Source organism: Giraffa tippelskirchi, chromosome 13 (genome assembly GCF_054371585.1).
Source record: "Giraffa tippelskirchi isolate mGirTip1 chromosome 13, T2T-mGirTip1v1.2.pri, whole genome shotgun sequence".
NCBI lineage: Eukaryota > Metazoa > Chordata > Mammalia > Artiodactyla > Giraffidae > Giraffa > Giraffa tippelskirchi.
The window spans coordinates 14,688,511-14,711,885 of NC_137287.1; the positions used below are offsets into that span (position 1 = coordinate 14,688,511).

General features: G+C 42.8%; 1 protein-coding gene and 1 non-coding gene across 3 annotated transcripts in view; both read right to left on the reverse strand.

The window, feature by feature from the left end:
* ITGAM (integrin subunit alpha M) overlaps nucleotides 1–13,293 on the reverse strand; it is a 72,710-nt gene extending 59,417 nt beyond the window's left edge. Inside the window, exon 1 of one of the 2 annotated variants that reach the window (XM_081558193.1) lies at nucleotides 13,281–13,293. Coding sequence is in view for 1 of the 2 variants with exons in the window: in XM_081558192.1 (XP_081414318.1) it covers nucleotides 12,705–12,732 (28 nt within the window). In the remaining variant the exon portion in view is untranslated. Of the gene's footprint in view, nucleotides 1–12,704; nucleotides 12,739–13,280 lie in introns of those variants that run through there. The other variant, XM_081558192.1, reaches the window with a different exon arrangement.
* Nucleotides 13,294–17,902: 4,609 nt separating this feature from the next.
* LOC145533573 (U6 spliceosomal RNA) lies at nucleotides 17,903–18,007 on the reverse strand. The gene has a single exon (XR_014074171.1). It is a non-coding gene; the product is annotated as a U6 spliceosomal RNA (small nuclear RNA).
* Between the last annotated feature and the right edge of the window lie 5,368 nt (nucleotides 18,008–23,375).

Here is a 23,375-nt window from a genome sequence, read left to right on the forward strand (position 1 = left end):
AGACTCAGCATTTTTTTTTTTTTTTTTTTGAAAATTACAATCACAAGCTATAATGGGAACATGATTAACCTAACAGTATAAGATAATTACATACAATTTTGGGGGGGTCAAGCAGAGTGATGTGGTAAGCGGAAGTGCATATGTGCATATGTTTTCATCTGCTCAGCCAGTCTATGTCTTTTGATTGTGCATTTAATCCATTTACATTCAAGGTAATTATCGACATGCATAATCCTGTGCTCAGTCGCTTCAGTCGTGTCCGACTCTGTGCGACCCCATAGACGGCAGCCCACCAGGCTCTGCCGTCCCTGGGATTCTCCAGGCAAGAATACTGGAGTGGGTTGCCATTTCCTTCTCCAGTGAAGACTCAGCATTTTTATTGCCCAGCCTGGCTTCAATCCCTAGTTAGGGAACTAAGATTCTACAAGCTGTGCGGCACGGCCAAAAAAAAAAAAGTTAGACGTGACACTACCATATTCTCTGATCATGCTACATTAAGGTAAAAAGTAGAAAATATTAAAAAAAAAAAAAAACAACTAAAAAATGCCTAATTTTGAAAACTGAAAAATGGAAAAACTTAGAACAAATAGTAAACACACAATATAATAACATACTATATTTTAAAGTAATAATAATAAAACAGTAACAGCAATTGACATTATGTGAGTATTTACTCTGTCCCAGGCACAGTTCTAAGTGCTTGGGATGTGTTAACTATCCAGTCTTAATAGAAATCCTGTGAAGAAGATATTATTATCCCCATCTTTCAGATGAAGAAACTGAGAAACCCATAAGTTATGCACCAAGTTTTTACAGCAGGGCTTATATCCATTGGAATGCTTTGGGGTACAAATTAAGAGACATTCCAACTCAAGCAATAGTCAATGTATCCTGCTTAGTCACTCAGTTATGTCCAACTCTTTGAGACCCCATGAACTGCAGCCCTCCAGTCTCCTCTCTCCAAAGGATATTTTTCAGCAAGAATACTGGAGTGAGTTGCCACACAGAACAAAAGCAGAGGGGGGTCTCCAAAGCCAGGTATGCAGCAGCTTAGTGCCATTATTAAGGATCCAGCGATTTTGTGTCATTTCATTTTTTTTTTTTTTACTTTTTTAAAAAATCTTTTTTAACATCAAAAGCATTTTGTATTGGGGTATAGATGATTAACAATGTTGTGATAGTTTCAGGTGAACAGCGAAGGGACTCAGCCATACAAATACATGTGACCATTCTCCCCTATACCCCTTTCCATCCAAGCTGGCACATAACATTGAGCACAGTTCCATGTGCTATACAACAGGTCTTTGTTGATTATCCATTTTAAATATAGCAATGTGTGTAGATAACCTTCCCAAAGTCCCTAACTATCCCTAACCCTCTGCAACCATAAGTTCGTTTTCTAAGTCTGTGATTCTTTCTATTTTGTAAGTTCATTTGTATCATTTCTTTCTAGATTCCACCTATAGGGGATTTCATATGATATTTCTCCTCCTCTGTCTGACTTACTTCACTAAGTATGTGTGTCATTCCATTTGAATTTCATGATTTTGCTAAACTGACTTGTTCTCAAGTTTCTCTTTACTACTATCACAGTATTCCTTGCTTTTTATTTTCCATGAAGCATTTCACTTCTGCAGTATCTACTCTTGTGGTTTGCTTGGTTTTTTGCTGGATCTTTATGATTGAATTCATGAATTCTTCACTCATTCATTTAGTTATCAAAATACTATATATTGGGCTTACCTGGTGGCTCAGACAGTAAAGAATCTGCCCACAATTGAGGAGACCTGGGTTCAAGCCCTGGGTTGGGAAGATCCCCTGGAGGAGGGCATGGCAACCCACTCCAGTATTCTTGCTTGAGGAATCCCCATGGACAGAGGATCCTGGCAGGCTACAGTCCATGGGGTCACAAAGAAGTGAGGTGTGTTTATCTGAAGCATTTCACTCTTGCAGTATCTACTACTGTAGTTTGCTTGGTTTTTTCCTGAATCCTTACGATTGAATTCACGAATTCTTCACTCATTCGTTTAGTCATCAAGATACTATATATCAAGCAATGGTTGTGTGCCAGGCCTTGAGGATGTAGAAATAAGCAAAACACGCCAAAATCCCTGCCCTCATGGGCCTTACATTCTATTTGGCAAATGTAGCAGACACTTTCAGCACACTGCCCTCAAAATCCTCAGAGCTTAACACCTGCAGACCTTTGGTGTATCAATACCCCAGCTCCGGGGCTTCCCTGGTGGCTCAGCGATAAAGAATCTGCCTGCCAGTGCAGAAGACACAGATTCAACTGTCGGTCTGGGAAGATCCACACGTCACAGAGCAACTAAGCTCATGTGCCACAACTGTTGAGCCTATGCTCTAGAGCCCGGGGAGCCACAACTACTGAAGCCCCCGCAATGTAGACCCTGTGCTCTGCAACAAGAGAAACCACCGCATTGAGAAGCCGGAGCACCCAAAGGAAGAGTAGACCTCACTGACAGCAACTAGAGAAAAACAGCGAAGACCCAGCACAGCCAAAAATAGTTGTTGTTCAGTCACTAAGTTGTGTCTGACTCTTTGTGACCCCATGGACTGAAGCAAGACAGACTTCCCTGTCCTTCACTATCTCCCAAAGTTTGCTCAAACTCATGTCCGTTGAGTCAGGGATGTCATCAACCATCTCATCCTCTGTCACCTCCTTCTCCTCCTGCCCTCAATCTTTCCCAGCATCAGTGTCTTTTCCAATGCATGGGCACTTCGCATCAGGAGGCCAAAGTATTGGAGCTTCAGCTTCAGCACCAGTCCTTCCAGTGAATATTCACGGTTGATTTTCTTAAGGATTTACTGGTTTGATGCCCTTGCTGTCCAAGGGATTCTCAAGAGTCTTCTCCAGCACTGTAATGCAAAAACGGCAACTCTTTGACGTTCAGCCTTCTTTAGGGTTCAGCTCTCACATCTATACGTAACTACTGGAAAAACCATAGCTTTGACTTAATGGACTTTTATTGGCAAAGTGATGTCTTTGCTTTTTAATATTCTGTCTACATTTGTTATAGCTTTTCTTCCAAGGAGCAAGCATCTTTTAATCTTATGGCTGCAGTCACCATCTGCAGTGATTTTGGAGCCCAAGAAAATAAAATCTGTCACCATTTCCATTTTTTCCCCATCTATTTGCCATGAAGTGATGGGATCCGATGCCATGATCTTTGTTTTTTGAATGTTGAGTTTTAAGCCAGCTTTTTCACTCTCCTGTTTCACCTTCATCAAGAGGCTCTTTAGTTCCTCTTCACTTTCTGCCATTAAGGTGGTACCACCCATTCATGCACTGGAGAAGGAAATGGCAACCCACTCCAGTATTCTTGCCTGGAGAATCCCAGGGATGGTGGAGCCTGGTGGGCTGCCATCTATGGGGTCGCACAGAGTCGGACACAACTGAAGCGACTTAGCAGCAGCAGCAGCAGCAGCAGTAGCATCTATATATCTGAGGTTGCTTATATTTCTTCCAGCAATCTTGATTCCAGATTGTGATTCATCCAGCTTGGCATTTGGCATACTCTACATATAAGTTGGTCATAACTTTCCTTCCAAGGAGTAAGCGTCTTTTAATTTCATGGCTGCAATCACCATCAGCAGTGATTTTGGAGCCCCCAAAAATAAAGTCTGACACTGTTTCCACTGTTTCCCCATCTATCTGCCATGAAGTGATGGGACCGGATGCCATGATCTTAGTTTTCTGAATGTTGAGCTTTAAGCCAAGTTTTTCACTCTCTTCTTTCACTTTCATCAAGAGGCTCTTTAGTTCTTCTTCACTTTCTGCCGTAAGGGTGGTGTCATCTGCATATCTGAGGTTATTGATATTTCTCCCGGCAATCTTGATTCCAGCCTGTGCTTCCTGCAGCCCAGAGTTTCTCATGATGTACTCTGCATATAAGTCAAATAAGCAGGGTGACAATATACAGCCTTGACGTACTCCTTTTCCTATTTGGAACCAGTCTGTTGTTCCATGTCCAGTTCTAACTGTTGCTTCTTGACCTGCATACAGGTTTCTTAAGAGGCAGGTCAGGTGGTCTGGTATTCCCATCTCTTTCAGAATTTTCCAGTTTGTTGTGATCCACACAGTCAAAGGCTTTGACATAGTCAATAAAGCAGAAATAGATGTTTTTCTGGTACTCTCTTGCTTTTACAATGATCCATTGGATGTTGGCAATTTGATCTCTGGTTCCTCTGCCTTTTCTAAATCCAGCTTGAACATCTGGAAGTTCACAGTTCACGTATTGCTGAAGCCTGGCTTGGAGAATTTTAAGCATTACTTCACTAGCGTGTGAGATGAGAGCAATTGAACGGTAGTTTGAACATTCTTTGACATTGCCTTTCTCTGGGACTGAAATGAAAAATGACCTTTTCCAGTCTTGTGACCTTTGGGTGGTTTCCAAATTTGTTGACATATCAAGTGCAACACTTTAACAACATAATCTTTTAGGATTTTAAATAGCCCAGGTGGAATTCTGTCACCTCCACAAGCTTTGTTCATAGTAATGCTTCCTAAGGCCCACTTGACTTCACACCCATCATGGTTATCTGGGTCACTAAGATCTTTTTTTTTTAATCGTTCTTCTAAATAAATAAACACACACAAAAAAGACAACTTTAAGTTTAATTTAAAAAGAAAAAAATACCCGAGCTCCCTTACACCTAAGGTGGAATTGTTCTGAGGTGTGTGTTTTTTATTGTTTCCCAGAGTTTTCCCTCTGGATTAAGATCCAGTCACTCCCCAAGTTGACTGACTTAATAATTGTTGTTGTTGTTTAGATGTTAAGTCATGTCCAATTCTGCAACCTGCAACCTGGACTGCAGCATGCCAGGTTTCCCTGTCCTTCACTGTCTCCCAAAGTTTGCTCAAATTTGTGTCTATTGAGTCAGTGATGATATGTAATCATTTCATGCTCTGCTTAATTATAGTTATCATTTCACAGTGTATACATATATCAAAACATCACATTGAACCCTGTAAACATATACAATTTTTATTTATCAATTATACCTCAATAAAACTGGGGGGAAATGAAAAAAAACAACAACATACCCTTTCTGGAATCTAAAAAATAAAACAAAATCATGGACAAAAAATAGAAATAGACTCACAGTGTTAGGGTTGCTGGGAGGAGGGCAAGAGGGGTTCCATCTTGAAGACTGTCAGCCATCTTAACAAAGAATGTGAACTGGACCTGAACCCTGTTAACCATCGTTAAAGAAAAACCAGGAAACCCTCTCCTCACAGATGGCATACAAAGATTGGAAGTACAGGTCAGTTTGTCTCAGTCAGTTAGACTAAGGATATCACCTGAACCTGAAAGTTGTAATTGTTAATTCTTCCGCACCTGCATGTTATAAAACTAATTACTAACGTGTAACCAGTCATGTGGCAGAGGGTATAAAACCAAGTCCTCCAAAATCATCAGGATCCTGCTGGGAACCAATTCCCCTTGGACCTGCTAGCATAATAAACTGTATTCCACTGTCTTGAGTGTCCTCTAAGGAGTGTTTTGCAGCTCCAGATTCTACAACAACAGATATGGAGAATAAACTAGTGGTTACCACTGGGGAGAGGAAAGGGGGAACGGGCAAAGTAGGGGATAGGGGAGAAAGCAGAATAAATTATATAAACTACTATGTACAAAGTAAATAAGCTACAAGGACATATTGTACAGCACAGGGAAAATAGCCAATAAAATAATATTTTATAATGACTATAAATGGAGTATAATCTATAAAAATGTTGAATCTCTATGTTATACATCTGAAATGAACAAAATATTGTAAATCAAATATACATCAATAAACAAAATGAAGTTAATCAAAATAAAATGGAAATTCCCTGGCGGTCCAGTGGTTAGAACTCCATGCTTTCACTGAAGGAGGCCACGGTTCCATCCCAGGTTGGGGAACTAAGATTCTGCTCAGAGAGTGGCCAAAACAAAAATAGAAATCAAAAATAAAATAAAAAGGAAAGTAAAATTAAATGAAAATTGTAAATACACTCTATTGGCCACCTTTCCTCCCCACCCTTCTATCAGTGATACCTGAACCTCCCTCCTTATACTTGAAGTCTTTGTCTCAGGATCTGCTTCAGGAAGAACAAAAGCCAAGGCAGAGACAGATGGTCAGCAAGAGTGAGGAAACTGCTTCAAGGAAGCCAGCTGTCTGCCACGTGAAATGCTGCTGAGACATAGAGATGAGAACAGAAGAATGTCCACACTGGGTTTAGCAACACAAACAGGAGAAGGCCATTCATTGCAGAGGTGTGGGGCATGTGAAAACCAACCTTCTGCAGCTTGAAGAGTAAGATCAAAACTGAAAAACAAAGAAACTGGTGTGGTTGCCACACCAGGAAGAGGGAGGGGTGATGGTCTCGGGGAGTGGGGCCGCAGAAGGCAGAGTGATAGGAGATAAGATGGACAGATACACACTGGTTGGAACCCCTAGAGTGTCTGTATGTACGTAGAGAAGATTTTTACACACCTGGCAGAGGCTGGTGACTGGATTAGGGATAACCTCTAACAGAACCAAGGAAAAGAAAAGTATTTATTATCAAGAAAACAAAACGCTATACAAGAGAGAAAAAGAAACCAAAATACATTAGGTAACTTGGCCATGAATAGCATATACATAGTCATCATACTATAAAGCCAGAATATTGATTTAATCAAAAACTAAAGACTTAATGCCACCTGCGTCCCCTGTGGAGGAAGACCTGGAGTGCAGTGCCTCGGGGGATGCCCTGCTTGGGGCCCAGCCCCCCTTGCCTCCACCCAGTTATGAGAGCCTCTTCTTCGCTGCTGGTGGCATCCCTGGAGAGACAGCCCCTGGGGCTGCATGCCCCCTCACGGGCCCTGTTCAGATTACAGAGGGTGGAAGTTAAAGTCTTCTAGAAGGCAATGGCAACCCACTCCAGTACTCTTGCCTGGAAAATCCCATGGACGGAGGAGCCTGGTGGTCTGAAGTCGATGGGGTCGCTAAGAGTCGGACACGACTGAGTGACTTCACTTTCACTTTTCACTTTCATGCACTGGAGAAGGCAATGGCACCCCACTCCAGTATTTTTGTCTGGAGAATCCTATCTATGCGGTTGCACAGAGTCGGACACAACTGAAGCGACTTAGCAGCAAAGACTTAATGGGACTTCCCTGGTGGTCCAGTGGTTCCTTGGTGCTCCCAATGCAGCAGGCCCGGGTTTCATCCCAGGCTGGGGAACTAAGATCCCACATGCCAGCACAGGGCAACCAAACAGGTAAACAAAATTTTAAAAATAAAGATTTAACTATATTGGGAAGGTTTCCCAGGTGGCTCAGAGGTAAAGAATCTGCCTACGATACAGGAGACTTGGGTTCAGGGTCAGGAAGATCCTCTGGAGAAGGGAATGGCTACCCACTCCAGTCTTCTTGCCTGGAGAATTTCATGGACAGAGGAGCCTGGCAGCCGACAGTGCATGGGATCGAAGAGTCAGACAAAACTGAATGACTGAGCATGTATCACGAAGATGTAAGAAAGAGAAAGTGATGAAAAAATCATCTTCCATTGTAGAAAGACCCAATGAAAGTTAAAATGTGAGTTGCTCAGTCATGTCCAACTCTTTGCAACCCCAGGGATTGAACCCACATCTCCTGCATTGCAGGCAGATTCTTTACCATCTGAGCCACCAGGGAAGCCCCAGAAAGACCCAATAAATAATGCCTAAAAATTAAGAACCTGTCTGTAATGCAGGAGACCCCGGTTTGATTCCTGGGTCTGGAAGATCCCCTGGAGAAGGGATGGGCTACCCACTCCAGTATTCATGGGCTTCCCTAGTGGCTCAGATAGTAAAGAATCTGCCTGCAACGTGACAGACCTGGGTTCCATCCCTGGGTTGGGAAGATCTCCTGGAGGAGGGCATGGCAGCCCACTCCAGTGTTCTTGTGGAGAATCCCCATGGACAGAGGAGCGTGATGGGCTACAGTCCATGGAGTCACAAAGAGTCGGACACGAGTGAGTGACTAAGCACACAAAAATTAAGAAGTGTCATTATAGGCATATTACTTAGAGTTATGAAGATAAATACCAAAATTAACAAAAGCAAATGCAAGCCAGGGGAAGGGGAGGAAGATGAGGAATGACAGGTTTTTTGTAACAAAATTTGACTCTTTACCCCAAAGTTCTTTAAACTTTTCTGAATGTCACCACAGTAAAAAAAAACAACTGAATTTTACTTTACAACCCAGTACAGACATTCAAGTACTAGACAGGTTGTAGATCCATGGAGTCTCCAATATACTACTGGTTAGCATGAAAACCGGAGAACCCAGGTTTTAAACACTGCATAACTTCCCCAGCAATTTCACTTTTAGGTATTTGGCAAAACACATTTAGCACATATGTGCCAAGAGACACACACTAGAATATTCACATCCATCCTGTTCATAATGACTGAAAACTGGAAATGAGTCAATGCTCAACAATAAGAGAATGGGTAAATAGAACATTTTACAGTCAGTGCAACACCCTAGATGAATCCTAGCAAAAAATGTTAAGTCAAATTAGCAGGTCACTGGCATTACATGGTGCTAAGGAATGCTTGTTGATTTTGTTAGGTGCGATAATGGTGATATGGTTATGCTAGGAAATGTCAACAGCTTTTAGAAATGAGTATTAAAGTATGTACAAGTGATTAAGTGTAAATTTTTTTGACATCTGAATTGTAGTCTTTATTTCAATTACATTTACAAATTTATGTCTCCTAATATGACAAGGTGGCTGTTTAACACATGCTCTGCAAATTTATATCAGCAGTAGGAAGGGCTTTGATGAAATGATAAGATGACTAAGATTCACAGGAAAAGAGAAAGAAAAACATGATAGATGAAGCAACTGCGGCAGAATCTTGTTAATGGCTGAAGGTGGTTGATGGGTACATAGAGATCCATGTTATTTTCCTTCGCTCTGTTTTGTCGGTTTGAAATTTCCATAACAATAAAATTTTTAATGAACAAGGCAGTCTCAGAAAACAAAATATTTTCATGCTTCTTTTATACATTTCAGAAGCCCAGTAAAATGAAACTAAAGACATGTGTGATCATTAAAAGAAACAAGAGCAAGGAAAATGAAAACACAAATCCAGGCTAATGGTCCCCTCTGAGAGGCAGGCAGGGGCTGGGACAGGGGAGAAGCCTCTGTGAGGAAGATCTTAGAAATAAGCTGTGTTGGGTTAGATGCCAGTTTCACAGGTGCTCAATTTTTTCTTAATTTTTATTTATTTATTTATGGCTGACTGGGTCTTTGCTGCTGCGTGTGGACTTTAATTGCAGCAAGCAGGGGCTACTCTTTGCTGTGGTATAAGGATATCGTAGTCAACCAAAGAGTTCGAAATGCAGTACTTGGATACAATCTCAAAAATGACGGAATGATCTCTGTTCGTTTCAAAGGCAAACCATTCAGTATCACAGTACTTCAAGTCTATGCCCCGACCAGTAATGCTGAAGAAGCTGAACGGTTCTATGAAGACCTACAAAACCTTCTAGAACTAACACCCAAGAAAGATGTCCTCTTCATTGTAGCGGACTGGAATGCAAAAGTAGGAAGTCAAGAAACACCTGAAGTAACAGGCAAATTTGGCCTTGGAGTACAGAATGAGGCAGGGCAAAGGCTAACAGAGTTCTGCCAGGAGAACGCACTGGTCATAGCAAACACCCTCTTCCAACAACACAAGGAAAGACTCTACACATGGGCATCACCAGATGGTCAAAACTGAAATCAGCTTAATTATATTCTTTGCAGCCAAAGATGGAGAAGCTCTTTACACTCAGCAAAAACAAGATTGGGAGCTGACTGGCTCAGATCATGAACTGCTTATTGCCAAATTCAGACTTATATTGAAGAAAGTAGGGAAAACCACTAGACCATTCAGGTATGATCTAAATCAAATCCCTTCCGATTATACAGTGGAAATGACAAATAGATTCAAAGGGTTAGATCTGATAGACAGAGTGCCTGAAGAACTGTGGATGGAGGTTCGTGACATTGTATAGGAGACAGGGATCAAGACCATCCCCAAGAAAAAGAAATGCAAAAAAGCAAAATGGCTGTCTGAGGAGGCCTTACAAATAGCTGAGAAAAGAAGAGAAGCTAAAGGCATATATATGGAATTTGAAAGATGGTAACGATAACCCTATATGCGAGACAGAATAAGAGACACAGATGCATAGAACAATTTTATGGACTCTGAGGGAGAAGGTGAGGGTGGGACGTTCTGGGAGAATAGCATTGAAACATGTATATTATCATATGTGAAACAGAACACCATTCCATGTTCGATGCATGAGACAAGGGCTCAGGGCCGGGGCAATGGGATGACCCAGAGGGATGGGATGGGGAGGGAGGTGGGTGGGGGGTCCAGGAAGGGGAACACATGTAAACCCATGGCTGATTCATGTCAATGTATGGCAAAAACTATTACAATATTGTAAAGTAATTAGCCCCCAACTAAAATAAATAAATTTATAAAAAAAAAAAAAGGGCAAAGGAAAAAAGGAAAGATATACCCATTTGAATCCAGAGTTCCAAAGAATAGCAAGGAGAGATAAGAAAGCCTTCCTCAGTGATCAATGCAAAGAAATATAGGAAAAACAATAGAATGGGAAAGACTAGAGATTTCTTCAAGAAAATTAGATATACCAAGGGAATATTTCATGCAAAGATGGGCACAATAAAGGACAGAAATGGTATGGACCTAACAGAAATAGAAGATATTAAGAAGAGGTGGCAAGAATACCCAGAAGAACTATACAGAAAAGATCTTCATGACCCAGATAACCACAATGGTATGATCACTCACCCAGAGCCAGACGTCCTGGAATGTGAAGTCAAGTGAGCCTTAGGAAGCATCACTATGAACAAAGCTAGTGGAGGTGATGGAATTCCAGTTGACCTATTTAAAATCCTAAAAGATGATGCTGTGAAAGTGCTGCACTCAATATGCCAGCAAATTTGGAAAATTCAGCAGTGGCCGCAGGACAGGAAAAGGTCAGTTTTCATTCCAATCCCAAAGAAAGGCAATGCCAAAGAATGCTCAAACTATGCACAGTTGCATTCATCTCACACACTAATTAAGTAATGCTCAAAATTCTCCAAGCCAGGCTCAACAGTACGTGAACCATGAACTTCCAGATGTTCAAGCTGGATTTGGAAAAGGTGGAGGAACCAGAGATCAAATTGCCAATATCCGTTGGATCATCGAAAGAGCAAGAGAGTTCCAGGAAAACATCTATTTCTGCTTTATTGACTATGCCAAAGCCTTTGACTGTGTGGATCACAACAAACTGTGGAAAATTCTGAAAGAGATGGGAATACCAGACCACCTGACCTGTCTCTTGAGAAATCTGTATGCAGGTCAAGAAGCAACAGTTAGAACTGAACATGGAACAACAGACTGATTCCAAATAGGAAAAGGAGTACGTCAAGGCTGTATATTGTCACCCTGCTTATTTGACTTATATGCAGAGTACATCATGAGAAACGCTGGGCTGGAGGAAGCACAGGCTGGAATCAAGATTGCCGGGAGAAATGTCAATAACCTCAGATATGCAGATGACACCACCCTTATGGCAGAAATCAAAGAACTAAAGAGCCCCTTGATGAAAGTGAAAGAGGAGAGTGAAAAAGTTGGGTTAAAACTCAACATTAAGAAAATGAAGATCATGGCATCTGGTCCCATCACTTCATGGAAAATAGATGGGGAAACAGTGGAAACAGTGTCAGACTTTATTTTTGGGGGCTCCCAAATCACTGCAGATGGTGACTGCAGCCATGAAATTAAAAGACACTTACTCCTTGGAAGGAAAGTTATGACCAACCTAGACAGCATATTAAAAAGCAGAGACATTACTTTGCCAACAAAGGTCCATCTAGTCAAGGCTATGGTTTTTCCAGTAGTCATGTATGGATGTGAGAGTTGGACTATAAACAAAGCTGAGCACTGAAGAATTGATGCTTTTGAACTGTGGTGTTGGAGACGACTCTTAAGAGTCCCTTGGACTGCAAGGAGATTCAACCAGTCCATCCTAAAGGAAATCAGTCCTGAATATTCATTAGAAGGACTGATGCTGAAGCTGAAACTCCAATACTTTGGCCACCTGATGGGAAGAACTGCCTCTTTCGAAAAGACCCTGATGCTGGGAAAGATTGAAGGCGGGAGGAGAAGGGGATGACAGAGGATGAGATGGTTGGACGGCATCACCGACACAATGGACATGAGTTTGAGTAAACTCCAGAAGTTGGTGATGGACAGGGAGACCTGGCATGCTGCTGTCCATGGGGTTGCAAAAAGTAGGACACAGAGACTCTGAGCCAGTCAGAGTCAGAGGGTGTAACTGGCATGGGCTGGCCCCTCAAACCTCACACACCTCTGTGCTCAGAACTCCCCACCACCCCAGCTGTTTCTTCCTGCCTGAGGGCTTTCTCTGAAACCTCAGAATGTGACCTTGCCTTTCACTTCGTTGTACAGCAGATGCTAACACAACATTGTAAAGCAATTATATTTCAATAATAAAATGTTGGTTGAGCAATACACAATCGCAAGCGTGTGCGCACACACACACACACACACACACACACACGTCATGTCTAGCGGCTGAATCTTCCCCCTCAGGTGGGGAGAGGCAAGTGTTTCTCACCGTTGAAGCTCCACTCACCACAGTGCCGTCCTGCTTCAGATCCCATCTTCCTTCCCTCACTTCCCCACGCCCCCCTGGGAGGCGGGGCGGAGGAGGGGGCGCGTCCTGCACCTCCTAATTAAGCTACTTTCACTGGGATTTTTGTCTTAGATCTGCTTCCAGGGGAACCGAAATTAAGACCGTGGGATCTCAGAGAATTTTCTAGAACAGTCGCTTCCCACTACAAATGAGGAAACTGAGACCCAAAGAGGAGACAACCCCCTGACACTTGGTCATCACCATAAACATGGCCTCCTCACACAGCGTCTCCTCCACTTGAAAGAGAGCTTGCCAAAATACCTCAGATCTTTCAAGGACTGTTTCCCAGATTTCTCTCATTCACATACCATCTTCACAATTTCTGCCAAAAGCCACAGGCCGAATTCATATCTGTCATATTGCCACCTGTAGTATTTACTTAACATGTTTTCATAGACTCTCTTTTCCACTTAACTTTCCCTTTTCCCCTGAGAGTTTCTATTTTAAAAATAAAAATTATTTTTAATAGATAATATATTTCTATATAGGTATATATCAAAAGGTATGATAACATACACAGTGAAGTTTCTCTCCCAGTCCTGCCCCCAGCCTCCCAGAGCCACAGGACAAATTTCTTGTATGTATTGCCTGAGATAACCCAGGACTGTGCATGTGTGTGTGTGTGTTTAATACATGTATTTTTCAAACTTTTATTTAGGTACAGTTGATGTACAATATCATATAAGTTTCAGGTGTATAACTTTTGAAGATTATACTCCATTTGTAGTTATTATAAAATATTGGCTATATTTCCTATGCTGTAACCCATACATGTACTTTTTTTTAATGAAACTGAATTTTATTTTTTATTTTTTTTGAATGTGCATTTTATAAGCCACATCATTTGAAAAAAAAAGTCCTTGTGTCCTTGTACAGGTGATTTATTTAGTCTACAAACAATGTTCGGTATACATTTGAATATTGGATCCCTTGTGATAGATCCATGCCCCTCAGCCCTGCTGAGGTCCCTGGTCCATAAATTGGAAAATGCCAATATGTGTATTTTTAAAGCTAATGTTATGTCAAAACCATCAGTAAAAACCATTATCACTTGCTTATAAATAGAAGGTAATGGTAAAAGTAAATATAATGAATACAAAACAAAATGAAATGACTGGGAGACTGCTTATTGTAGGGTCTGAGCCTGAGATAAACTCTTTCTCTGTTACAAAGAGAAGTAAGTGTCCAAGAGGTGCCAAGGACCTAAGAGTCTCAAATACAGACCTTCTCCTAGACTGAATCAGCAGGATTATGGGCTATTGAAAAGAGATTATGGGCTATTCAATACCCTAATGATGGGGTAATGAAAAGAGAACAATACCCCAACTAATCAAACTGCTCATATGGACCACAGCCTTATCTAACTCAATGAAACTATGAGCCATGCCATGTAGGGCCATCCAAGACGGATGGGTCACGGCAGAGAGTTCTGACAAAATGTGGTCCATTGGAGAAGGGAATGGCAAACCACTTCAGTATTCTTGCCTTCAGAACCCCATGAACAGTGTGAAAAGGCAAAAAGATAGGACACTGAAAGATGAACTCCCCAGGTCGGTAGGTGCCCAAAATGCTACTGGAGAAGAGTGGAGAAATAACTTCAGGAAGAATGAAGAGACGGAGCCAAAGCAAAAACAACACCCAGTTGTGGATGTGACTGCCGATAGAAGTAAAGTCCAATGCTGTAAAGAACAATATTGCATAGGAACCTGGAATGTTAGGTCCATGAAACAAGGTAAATTGGAAGTGGTCAAATAGGAGATGGCAAGAGTAAACATCAACATTTCAGGAATCAGTGAACTAAAATAGACTGGAATGGGCGAATTCAACTCAGATGACAAATATATCTACTATTGTGGGCAGGAATCCGTCATAGTCAACAAGAGTCCAAAATGCAGTTCTTAGGTGCAATCTCAAAAACGACAGATTGTTTCCAAGGCAATCCATTCAATATCACAGTAATCCAAGTCTATGCCCCGACCAGTAATGCTGAAGAAGCTGAAGTTGAACGGTTCTGTGGAGACCTACAAGACCTTCTAGAACTAACACCCAAGAAAGATGTCCTCTTCATTATAGGGAACTGGAATGCAAAAGTAGGAAGTCAAGAAACACCTGAAGTAACAGGCAAATTTGGCCTTGGGGTACGGAATGAGGCAGGGCAAAGGCTAATAGAGTTTTGCCAAGAGAACGCACTGGTCATAGCAAACACCCTCTTCCAACAACACAAGAAAAGACTCTACACATGGGCATCACCAGATGGTCAAAACTGAAATCAGCTTAATTATATTCTTTGCAGCCAAAGATAGAGAAACTCTGTAGAGTCAGCAAAAACAAGACCGGGAGCTGACTGTGGCTCAGATCATGAACTTCTTATTGCCAAATTCAGACTTATATTGAAGAAAGTAGGGGAATCACTAGACCATTCAGGTATGACCTAAATCAAATCCCTTCCGATTATACAGTGGAAGTGACAAATAGATTCAAGGGGTTAGATCTGATAGACAGAGTGCCTGAAGAACTGTGGATGGAGGTTCGTGACATTGTATAGGAGACAGGGATCAAGATCATCCCCAAGAAAAAGAAATGCAAAAAAGCAAAATGGCTGTCTGAGGAGGCCTTACAAATAGCTGAGAAAAGAAGAGAAGCTAAAGGCAAAGGAAAAAAGGAAAGATATACCCATTTGAATCCAGAGTTCCAAAGAATAGCAAGGAGAGATAAGAAAGCCTTCCTCAGTGATCAATGCAAAGAAATATAGGAAAACAATAGAATGGGAAAGACTAGAGATTTCTTCAAGAAAATTAGATATACCAAGGGAATATTTCATGCAAAGATGGGCACAATAAAGGACAGAAATGGTATGGACCTAACAGAAGTAGAAGATATTAAGAAGAGGTGGCAAGAATACCCAGAAGAACTATACAGAAAAGATCTTCATGACCCAGATAACCACAATGGTGTGATCACTAACCTAGAGCCAGACATCCTGGAATGCAAAGTCAAGTGAGCCTTAAGAAGCATCACTATGAACTAGTGGAGGTGATGGAATTCCAGTTGACCTATTTAAAATCCTAAAAGATGATGCTGTGAAAGTGCTGCACTCAATATGCCAGCAAATTTGGAAAATTCAGCAGTGGCCGCAGGACAGGAAAAGATCAGTTTTCATTCCAATCCCAAAGAAAGGCAATGCCAAAGAATGCTCAAACTACCGCACAATTGCACTCATCTCACACGCTAGCAAAGCAATGCTCAAACTTCTCCCAGCCAGGTTTCAACAGTACGTGAACAGTGAACTTCCAGATGTTCAAGCTGGATTTAGAAAAGGTGGAGGAACCAGAGATCAAATTGCCAACATCCGTTGGATCATCGAAAGAGCAAGAGAGTTCCAGGAAAACATCTATTTCTGCTTTATTGACTATGCCAAAGCCTTTGACTGTGTGGATCACAACAAACTGTGGAAAATTCTGAAAGAGATGGGAATACCAGACCATCTGACCTGCCTCTTGAGAAATTTGTATGCAGGTCAAGAAGCAACAGTTAAAACCGGACATGGAACAACAGACTCCTTTCAAATCGGGAAAGGAGTACATCAAGGCTGTATATTGTCACCCTGCTTATTTAACTTCTACGCAGAGTACATCATCCAAAATGCCTGGCTGGATGAAGCACAAGCTGGAATCAAGATTGCCAGGAAAAATATCAATGATTTCAGATATGCAGATGATACCACCCACATAGCAGAAATCAAAGAAGAACTAAAGAGCCTCTTGATGAAAGTGAAAGAAGAGAATGACCAAGCTGGCTTAAAACTCAACATTCAGAAAACTAAGATCATGGCATCTGGTCCCATCACTTCATGGCAAATAGGTGGGGAAACAATGGAAACAGTGACAGACTTTATTTTGGGGGGCTTCAAAATCACTGCAGCCATGAAATTAAAAGATGCTTGCTCCTTGGAAGAAAAGCTATGTCCAACCTAGAGAGCATATTAAAAAGCAGAGACATTACTTTGCCAACAATAGTCCATCTAATCAAAGCTATGGTTTTTCCAGTAGTCATGTATGGGTGTGAGAGTTGGACTATAAAGAAAACTGAGCATCAAAGAATTGATGCCTTTGAACTGTGGTGTTGGAGAAGACTCTTGAGAGTCCCTTGGACTGCAAGGAGATCCAATCAGTCCATCCCAAAGGAAATCAGTCCTGAACATTCATTGGAAGGACTGATGCTGAAGCTGAAACTCCAATAATTTGGCCACCTGATGTGAAGAACTGACTCATTGGAAAAGACCCTGATGCTGGGAAAGATTGAAGGCAGGAGGAGAAGGGGACAACAGAGGATGAGATGATTGGAAGGCATCACTGACTCAATGGACATGAGTTTGAGCAAGGGTCAGGAGTTAGTGATGGACAGGGAAGCCTGGTGTGTTGCAGGGTTTGCAAAGTGTCAGACATGACTGAACAACTGAACTCAACTGAAAAGAGAATAATGTTCCCATGTGGGAGTCACGGATGAATGCCAAAGCTGTCTCATTTAAACCATCAAGTTATCGTTGGCGGACATCCCTTCCAGAAACAAAATTTACTTCATGGCCTTTAGGCGTAAAGTAGCTGTGAGTTAGCCGGACTCAGCTTTGCCCCTTCCTACTTGTGTTACCTTCTCTGAGCATCAGTATCCCCACTGGTTTGGAAAAGAAAACCTAACCTAACAGAGCACCTGGATGTGGTCCCGTGAGACAGCTCTGCATCCTCTTCCTTTCACCTTGTGGACATCTAGATGACATCTGCTCACCAACAAAAATGGGAAGATGCAGAGAAATATAAAGAAGAGAAGTTAAATCACCGGGAATCCCATGGGTGACATGTTTTGATGTTACTTTTGTCTGTTTGTTTGTTTTTGGAGATTTTAAGTGGGTTTTTTTTTATTATTTAAATACGCTTCCTGCATTGGGAAGTTGCTGTATAACACAGGGAGCTCAACCTGGTGCTCTGTAACAACCTAAAGGGTGTGATGACCTGGTTGGGTGGGGTGGGAGGGAGACTCAAGAGGAAGAGGACATAAGTAGATTTATGGCTGATTCACGTTGTTAGATGGCAGAAACCAACAGAGCATTGTAAAGCAAGTTTCCTCCAATTAAAATTTTCTTTAAAAATATGAAACTCAATGAATTTGCTCATCATCCTTGGGCAGGGACCATGAAAATCTTCTCCATATCCTTCCAATTTTAGTGTGTATATAGTAGAAGTGAGCACTGCTTTTGTCTTCAGAGAAATTTTTTTCTTACAGTTACAGCCATGGTGGATCTCGAGTTTGATACAATGCTTTGTTTGTTGTCTCTCACTTAAATCATGAGTATGTCCCATTTCATTCAAAACTCTTTGACATTATATCACATCTCTTTCATTCACAGTGTTTCATGATGGTTTGAAGGAAAAGAACATACATTTGCACTGAGGGAACTGTTTCTCTCTATTCAGCCAAGCCTTGGCAATCGAACAGGGGGTTTCCTGGCTCTCGAGTCCTTTCCTGAAACCCCCAGCTCCACCCAGCCTTGTTAAATTCTTTGCTCAGACTCTATTCTCATAAAAAAAGCCCGAAAACCAGTAGCAACAATTTAGGTTGGCTATGATTACCTTCACACCTACACATTACCTACACGCCTTCCTTCCAAGGATCTCAAAGTACCTTTCACAAGCTCCCAAAGTCTTCTTCAGATGTTTTATATGATGAGGATTAAATAAGGACTATATAGGATTAAATATATAGGATTTAATTTAACATATATATAGGATTAAATGAGGACTATATAGGATACCAAGTCAAAAAAGGCCAAGATTTGGAGAGAAAGACAGGCTCCAGGTCTGACCTATCAATCAGTTGCCATCAGGAATCGTTGAGAAGCTCAGTTTTCTCCAATAAGATATAGACATAATTTCAGTTACCCCTAACCCTCCAAGAGGATCAGATAAGATAATATATTCAAAAATACTCTACAGTCCTAAAGCACTACCTAGTTAAGGTGTGGTTACACTGAAATCAGGAGGTTCTAAACAAGGTCAATAAACACATGCAATGAGAAATATGTAAATTAAAATAAAAATAAAATAAGTGGGATACTATTTATTTGGGGGGGGGTGTTATTGTTGTTTTTACTGGTTGGCAGTGTTGCAGGGAGTATGGGATCTTAGCTCCCCAACCAGGAATCAAACCTGCATCCCTTGTATTGAAAGCTCAGAGCCTTAACCTCTGGACCACCAGGGAAGTCCCAGGATACCATTTATTTAGTTCTTCCCACACTGGCAAAGAGAAAAAAGAATTTGAGTTTGATAATATTGAGTGCAGGAGAAGATTTAGGGAAATTCTATTCTCGTATTGGTGCTGTTTGGAGTATAAACTGATGGAGACAATTTTTGTTTAAAGTCCCAACGCTCAGGACAGTACATGATCTCAATCAATATGCTGCTCCATATTTTAAAGAGAGCTGCAGAGACACCCTTTGGAACTTCCTAGTGAGAGATCAGGTCCGGCCCTGCTAATTCCACCCTCATCACCCCCCTGAATGGACTAGAGAGCTGTGGGGTTTTCCCACTTGTCCTCCAAAGAGGGCTCCTCACACCTGGAGGAGTGGGTGTGTTGCATCAAAAGAACCCTTCACAGAGAGGTACCTCTCCTGCAGGAACTAGAAGGATGAAGGCTGGCGAGAAGTTCTTAGGAGAACCTGGGCTTGGAGACCTACATGAACATGAAGGCTGATGCTGGCTTCTCACCTGGAGGGTCCCAAAGGAGGGACAGAGTATACCAGAGCAGCCCAAGATGGCCAGGCAAGGAGAGAGATAGGATCGCGCCCTTATCTTTATGTGAGAAGCCCTAGGCCAAGTGAATGCTGGGCTCAAGGTTCAACAGGTCTGTGCCGAGGACAGCCACCTACCTGCCTTGGCAGAGGGACCCAGCAATAATATAATCACAGCAGGAGTATAACTCCAGGACGCTGGGTGCCGGGGCACACTAGCTGAGGGTTTGTCACAAGAAAGCCTGCCTACATCACCTCTAAAGAAGCCAACAACGCCTCCCGTGAAAGCAGTAGTATCTGGATTCCAGTCACGACAGGGTTCCCGCATTAGAGTCAGCAGCAATCCTGTGTCACTGTCTTCTCCTCTAAGTGACCTGAACCTGAAGGACCCAGCAAAGCAGGGGTGGGAAGGGATTGGGGGAAAGAGGAGGAATGAAAGGAGAGTGAAAAACCGGATCCTCACCCCCTTTTCCACTTAAGATCACTTGATTTTTTTATAAAAGTAATACATCATTTCACTGGGGTTTTTTATTTTTATTTTTTTATGGAGGAGAAAGAAAGAGTGGCTTTAGTACTTTGCCAGGCAAAGGGGAACATTATAGGCTAGCGCCTCAAGAATTATGCCCCCAGTTGTTTTTTATTTTTATTTTACTTATTTTTGGCTGCACTGGGTCTTCATTGCTGTGTGCAGGCTTTCTCTAGTTGTAGCATGCAGGTTCTAGAGCGCGAGCTCAGTAGTTGTGGCGCACGGGCTTAGTTGCCCCAAGGCTTGTGGGATCTTCCCAGACCAGGGATCGAACCCACCTCCCCTGCATTAGCAGGTGAATTCTCAACCACTGGACCACCAGGGAAATCCCCAGGTCGCTTTAAATTGGCAGTGATGTTGAAATTTTGAATCATGCTGGACTGAACATTTTCATACCTGAAAATGAGGCTGCTCTGATAGCTGGGAATGACCCCAAAGCTATGCAATCCTCCAGAACATGGCTGAAACCAGTGATAAAAGATGGTTTCCTGATGTAATTCTTCAGGTCCAACCTCTGAAGTTTTAACCGCTTCACACCCATGTAACCCTTCTAGTCCACCCCTTTTTCAAGTCCACAATTTAATGGTGACACCATTAAAACGCTGAAGATGCCCATGCTAGGGGTTTCCTAGGTGGTGCTATTGGTATACAATCCTCCTGCGAATACAGGAGACACAAGAGACTCAGGTTCAATGCATGGGTCAGGAAGATTCCCTGGAGTAGAAAATGGCAACCCACTCCAGTATTTTTGCTTGGAAAAGCCCATGGACAGAGGAGCCCAGTGGGCTACAGTCCATAGGGTCACAAAGAGTTGGACACGACTGAGCATACACACACACACACACACACACACACGCTAAGTCTCAGGACCTCCACTACTCGGTACCTACCCTAGAGAAGCCCTTACACGTGTGCACACAGAGGCACATCTACAGATGTTCAATGCAGCATTGTTCGTAATAACAAAGGTTAGAGACAAAATACCAGTTAATCAGGGAATGATGAAGTAAGTTGTCACATTCACATGGTAAAATACTACACAGCAATCAAAAAGGAGAAGGTTCTTTCTGCCTAGTGACGTGGACAAATCTCCTGACTCTATGACTGAACTGAAAAAAAAGACATTGCAGAATATGTAGAATAATAACTCTACATATTCATGTAGAGTATGACATCATTTATATAGAAAGAAAAACACTATATTATATATTATCTGTGGGACTCATAAGTGCACAGAAAACTACTCATCAAACTGACAACAGGGATCATTTCTGATGAGCAAGCTAGTGAGATGCTAGTTGTTATGAGGCCTAGGGTTATGAGGATAAATTAGATAAAGGAAATGTTGAATACAAAATTACTGAGGGGCTTTCCTGGTGGCTCAGTGTTAAAGAATACATCTGCCAATGCAGGTGACATGGGTTAAATCCCTGAGCCGGGACGATCTCACATGCCACAGAGCAGCCAAGCTTGTGCACCATGACTACTGAGCCTGTGCTCTAGAGCCCGGGAGCTGCAACTACTGACGCCCGCATGCCCTAGAGCCTGTGCTCCACAGCAAGAGAAGCCACTGCTATGAGAAGCCCACACATCCCAACTAGAGAGTAGCCCCTGCTCACCGCAACTACAGAAAAGCCTACGCAGCAACGAAGACCCAACACAGTCAAAAATAAAGAAAAAATGTTTTTAAATAAAAATAAAGTTGTTGACACATAACAAGCTCTCAATAAATGTTTTTACCTGCAGTTTAGCATGGCCCTGGCAGGCACTAGTTTTCTTGGACACTCAGGAGTCAGGAGGCACCGGAAATCGCTCTGCAGCCAGTTGTGATGGGTTCCCAGGGTCTCCACGAAGGGGAAGAACTCAGGAAGGAGGTTCTGGTCCTTGTCTGGAGGAATCCACCTCTCTGTCCCCATTTCACCCTCCTCCAGCCCCAGGGAGATTCTGGCTGAACCAGGTGGCCCCGAGCCAACAAGGAACACCCTGATTGCACGCAGGGTTTCCCATAAACTCGCCCCTTGCTGACTGCCTTTGGCTCAGGGACTCCATCTGTCACAGTCAGCCAAGGGCAAGGTCACCGGGTCATTCCCCTCAAGGCACACAGCCCAAGCCAGGATAACTTTCCATAGAAAGAACCTGTGAAGACTGTGAAAAGAAAGTTCCCTGCTGTAACTCCAACTCATGGAACAGATGGCTGAGGGCAGCAGCAGAAAAGCGGTGAGACCCTTCCCTGCCTTTCTGTGCAGAGCCCAGTTCCCAGCCAACAACCGAGAGCGGTAGGGGCACAGAGGTGGGCTCGGAGGCACCCAGTGTTCCTCACAGGGCAGCTCTCTGGAGGAGTCCCCACAACAGCCCCTCCAAACTTCCCTCTCTTCCTTCACTCCAGGTCAGACAGGCATCATGTTCTATGGCCCCATTTTCTCTTTCACAGGCGTCTTCCCTCAAAACAATCCAGGGACATTGAATCCTGTCTTGGCGTCTGCTTCTCACAGTCCTTTCTTCCTAGAAAGGGCCCAGGACCACTTGGGCACCAACCGCCCCCTGCCCCGCAGATACCCATGACAGGGATTCAGCCCAGTGGTTGCACATTGTACGGAGATGCTGGAGTCGAGAGAGAATAAGCGTGGTGGTGTTGGGACTCCCCTGGAGGTCCAGTGGTTGAGAATGTGCCTCCCACTGCAGAGGACACAGGTTTGATCCCTAGTTGAGGAGCTAAGATCCCACAGGCTGCCAAGTACCTAAGCCCACGCGCCACAAGTACTGACCCCGAGCGCCACAACTAAACACCCCACGTGCCACAACTAAGATCAGATGCAGCCAAATAAACAAATGAATTTTTTTTTAATGTGGTATTTCTGGAGAGTATTGTAGGATGAGTAGGGAGGGAAGGGAAAAGCCATTCCTAGCGGAGAGTTGCACAATGTAGGGGATCCAGGGACTCCAAGAGTTCAGTAGGGCCAGAGTGTAGACGTATGTGTACAGGAGGCATAAGATGAGGCTGGAGGGGGACTTCTCTGGCAGTTCAGTGGTTAGGATTCTGGACTTTCACTGCTGAAGGCCTGGGGTTCAATCCCTGGTGGGTGAAAAAAGATCCCACAAGCCTCCTGCAAGCAACTTGGAATCCTTGGACGTTTTGAACAACTGAATCACATGACCATACTTGGATTTTTAGAAAGATTTGATGGGTCCATCAAGACTGAAGGCTGGACAGGCAATGAGAAGATAGTCATTGTTTACTTGCTCAGTCTTGTCCAACTCTTCGTGACACCATGGAATGTAGCCTGCCAGGCTCGTCTGTCCATGG